The 3857-nt window shown below is 30.4% G+C and overlaps 1 protein-coding gene across 1 annotated transcript; it reads right to left on the bottom strand.

Moving 5' to 3' along the window:
- Window positions 1-2912: 2912 nt before the first annotated feature.
- Window positions 2913-3641, bottom strand: LOC107474583 (uncharacterized). The gene is made up of 2 exons (XM_016094211.1): window positions 3236-3641; window positions 2913-3151 (listed from the first exon to the last, which is right to left on the bottom strand). Exons 1-2 carry the CDS (start codon window positions 3639-3641, stop codon window positions 2913-2915), a joined length of 645 nt encoding a protein of 214 aa, XP_015949697.1.
- Window positions 3642-3857: the final 216 nt, after the last annotated feature.

Below are 3857 nucleotides of genomic sequence, written 5' to 3' on the forward strand. Positions count from 1 at the left end.
GCAATATCTCTTGATCCTAATGTTCATTTTATCCTTAGTTTTTATATTTACTTTATAGTTATTTACTTTCTTGCACTTTACTTTTTCGTTCTTTACTTTTCTTGCTCTTTACTTCCCAGCACTTTACATTCTTGTCATTACCTTCTTGCACTTTATTGCTTTCATTTTAATTTCATGTCATTTACATTTCCTGTTTACTCATCATTCAAATATGATAGTCTAATTAGAATAATCAATTAACTATTGATTGCTTAATCCTTTAATCCTCGTGGGATTGACCTCGCTCTAAATGAGTTTTATTACTTGATACGACCCGGTGCATTTGCCAGTAGTTATGCGGATTAATTTTTCTGTATTAAGTTTTTGGCGCCGTTGACGGGGATTAATTGTGATTAACATACTACCGGTTGATTAATTATCTAGATTAGGCATTTTTTTTCATTTTTGTCATTTACTTTGCTTTTTTTATTTCTCTTTTCTTATTGCAAGTTAAGTGTTTGTGTTATTGCCTCACTAAGAGTTCCTTATTTGCGACATAAGGAATTTCAATTTCTCTTGGTGATTGTGTTGTTTGATACAAGAGCATTTTCAAAGAAGAATGGAGTATACATCATCTTTTGATCAATCATACCATATGGGATATTTTCCACCACCACAAAATGATTCAAGTTACTATACTAATTGTGGTTGGGGATATCAAGATCAGGGAATGATAGAGTTTGAACAATCAAACCCAATGGGATACTTTCCAAGATCATAAAATGATTCATACTCCTATGAATAGAACAACTATCCAAATTGTGGTTGGGAAGGTCCAAACCCACGAGAATCCAATGTTTTCTATCCCATTCATCAAGAGACATCATCTCTAGATGCATTTATGCAAAATTGTCCAACCTCACCTCCAAATTTTTCATATCAAAATTCTTCAACCACAAAATTCATTTCACTATACACAAAATTCATTTCAAAATTCACAAAATTCATTTCACAACTCACAAAATTCCTTCCATACTCCTCAAAACAACTTCACCACAACACCCACATATCCACAAAATCATGCTCAACCTTTATCTCTTGAGCTAGCATTTGAACAATATTGTTAAAGAAGTGAGGATTACAATCAAAGAATTAAGGATCACATTCAAAGAATTAAGGATGATGATTTCACCCAATGGTCTAGAAAATTTAGAGAGGAACAAGAAATCACTTTCAAGAACATTGAAGTGCATTTAGACCAAATTGCTAAATACTTAGCAAAACCCACCAATACCTTTCCAAAAACATCTCTCTCTCTCTCTCTCCACTTTTTTCCCTTCTCCTATTATGCCTTCAACCTCCTCCTTTTCTAACCATGTTTCTTCCGTTCCCTTCTTTCTCACTCCTCTCTTGCTCTCCTTTATCCTTTTTTTCTATTTTTATTTTACCATTTTAGCCTAGTTTAGTATCCGAGGTTCTAGATTAAATAATCTCTTGTGGTATTTTCTTCTCTTTTGTGGTGATTTTTTTCTTTCATAGTTGAAGTTGGTATGATAGTGCAGATCTCTCCATATCTAAAAAAAAGATACTGCAAAAATAATTGTTTGTTCATAGAAAGAGTTATAGATGAAGAAGATGATCATATATATATAAAGAAGAAAAAATATCTTGTTATATTGCAGCACATTTGTGTAGATTTAGAAATAAAATAGACTCGACCTTTTTTCTATTTTTACTTTTTAAGATTCTTTATAATTGAATTATATGTCTGTTGTCAGTTTATAGTTCAACATAGAGGATATTTATCTTTTTCTGAATGTAGAACTAAGATTTTCTTTGTATTCTGTAAGTATCATTTGACTTTTCTATGAATAAAAATAGTTTTCTTTGTAAAAAAATACGTTGATGTTATCTCAAACTAGGCGTGTTCATGGGTTGGGTTGGACTAGGTTTAATTAGACCCAGATCTAGCTCTAAAAGATCATCAGATCTATTTTAACCCAACCCAAAAGTGATCCAAAATAAATCGGATTGACCCAACGTAAAATTAGTATATATATATTTGTAAATTTTATATACTAAAATATTAAACTTTATTTTTAGAAATTAAATTTAACGAATATTATATTATATTTATACCACATTATTTTAAACCAAAAACAATTGAAGTATAAAAGTATAATATGACATCACTAATTTCGCTCTAAACTAACAGAGATAAAAATAACAAATCCAAATCTGGCAAAATATGTATTGAATTCAGATCGGATTTCGGACCACTCAGACCGAGCCTTAAACACCCTTATCTCAACCATTTGGAACAAAAATATTACATTATCCTAAAACTAAAATTGTTCCTAAAATATTTTTCAATTTTTAATTCTTTTATTTTTTTTTTCAAAATTAACCCTATATTTTATCATGAGTCACACACCACCTCCAACTCCATTTTTTATTTCTCCTCATTATCACATCTTCTACTACCTCCACAACTACCAACAACAGCAATCTTTCTACCACTATTGCCACCAACTAGAAGACAACAACTTTTAACTAGTAAAAGCTTTTAGAATTACTCTCTAAATCTTTCAACCGATGAAAATTATGGATTTTAATACTTAAAGAGTTTGCCATTAATGATGAACTTCTATCATACAATAATGCCTTAGAACATTTTTAATCAAATTTAATATGTAAAATTTTATTTTTATGACAATAGAAAGAATTTTAATTGGTTAAAATTGGTTTAAAAGTATTTTGATTCAACCTGCTTTATGATAAAATATTAGCCTCTAATATATGTATACATTTTTTGAGTTATATGTGCTTGTTTTGCTACAATGTTGTTCTTTCTTTCTGTCATATAATGCATTCTCAAATAATGTCACGAAATACACTAAAATTTGAAGCTTTTTAAACAAAGTGTAACCAAACTAAAGCTTTTTATCGTCAACTGTTTGACAATTGTCATAATGGCTGTTAGTTCCTTTTAGCCACTCCTCAAGTTTAGCTTCTATATTAGCTTTGAAGTCATCATACTTTTCTGAGACTAATAACTTCTCAAGATCCCTAACATCATTGTGTTGAGGTTGAGATTGAAATTGAGGTTCATCTTTAATCAAGTTTGACAAGTTGAACTCTTCAGTTTTCATACCCTGCGAAGATGTAATGCCTGCATTAGTGATTAAAAATGGTATATTAGGGTAGAGATATGGCTTTTGTTTTGAAAAATTTAAAACATTAGAAAACTAGTTACCCCTTTTTTCATTGCTTTCAAGAGCATAAATAGCAGAATTACCCGCAAAACTAGTTCTATCAATATTTGTTACAGGACGAATCAACCCCTTTTTTGGTTGTTTTGTTCCCATAGTTATTAGAGATTTTTTAATGTCTCCAATCATCTCATCAACTATAGAAAATCCACACTCCTTCATCGATCTAACCATTACGATCGAATCTTCTAAATCTTGTGTGTGTAAACTTGTTTCATGAGACTTCACAATAACATTGTTTCGAAGTTTAATAATATTGGGCACAGCTGTTTGAGTATGTTGTTGGATAAAAAAAAGTCCAATGGATGGTTCATTAGCCACGTATTTAATCATTTCTACCCAACATTCATCTAGCTCCACAAAACTATCAGCACCGCAGAATCCATGCATCTTCCTATGTCAAATTATTGCTCATCACTGAAACAAAATAAATATTTGTTAACAAAAAAATCATAAAATATTTAACCAAATATTACATCATATCCAATATATAATTTATATGGAAAGCTAGAAAAGGCATCATTACATATCTCAAGGTATGATGCATTAAATACTAAAAATTGAGGGCTAACTCACATGGTCCACATGAACACTTGCAACCCGAAA

Source organism: Arachis duranensis, chromosome 3 (assembly GCF_000817695.3).
Source record: "Arachis duranensis cultivar V14167 chromosome 3, aradu.V14167.gnm2.J7QH, whole genome shotgun sequence".
In the NCBI taxonomy this organism is placed as follows: Eukaryota; Viridiplantae; Streptophyta; class Magnoliopsida; order Fabales; family Fabaceae; genus Arachis; species Arachis duranensis.

Excerpts from the sequence above, each read along its gene's own strand:
- LOC107474583 (XM_016094211.1), bottom strand. The coding sequence starts at position 3,641 with ATGCATGGATTCTGCGGTGCTGATAGTTTTGTGGAGCTAGATGAATGT. Across the intron at positions 3,152-3,235 it reads TGAAAGCAATGAAAAAAGGG|GCATTACATCTTCGCAGGGT; the intron begins GTAACTAGTTTT and ends TCACTAATGCAG.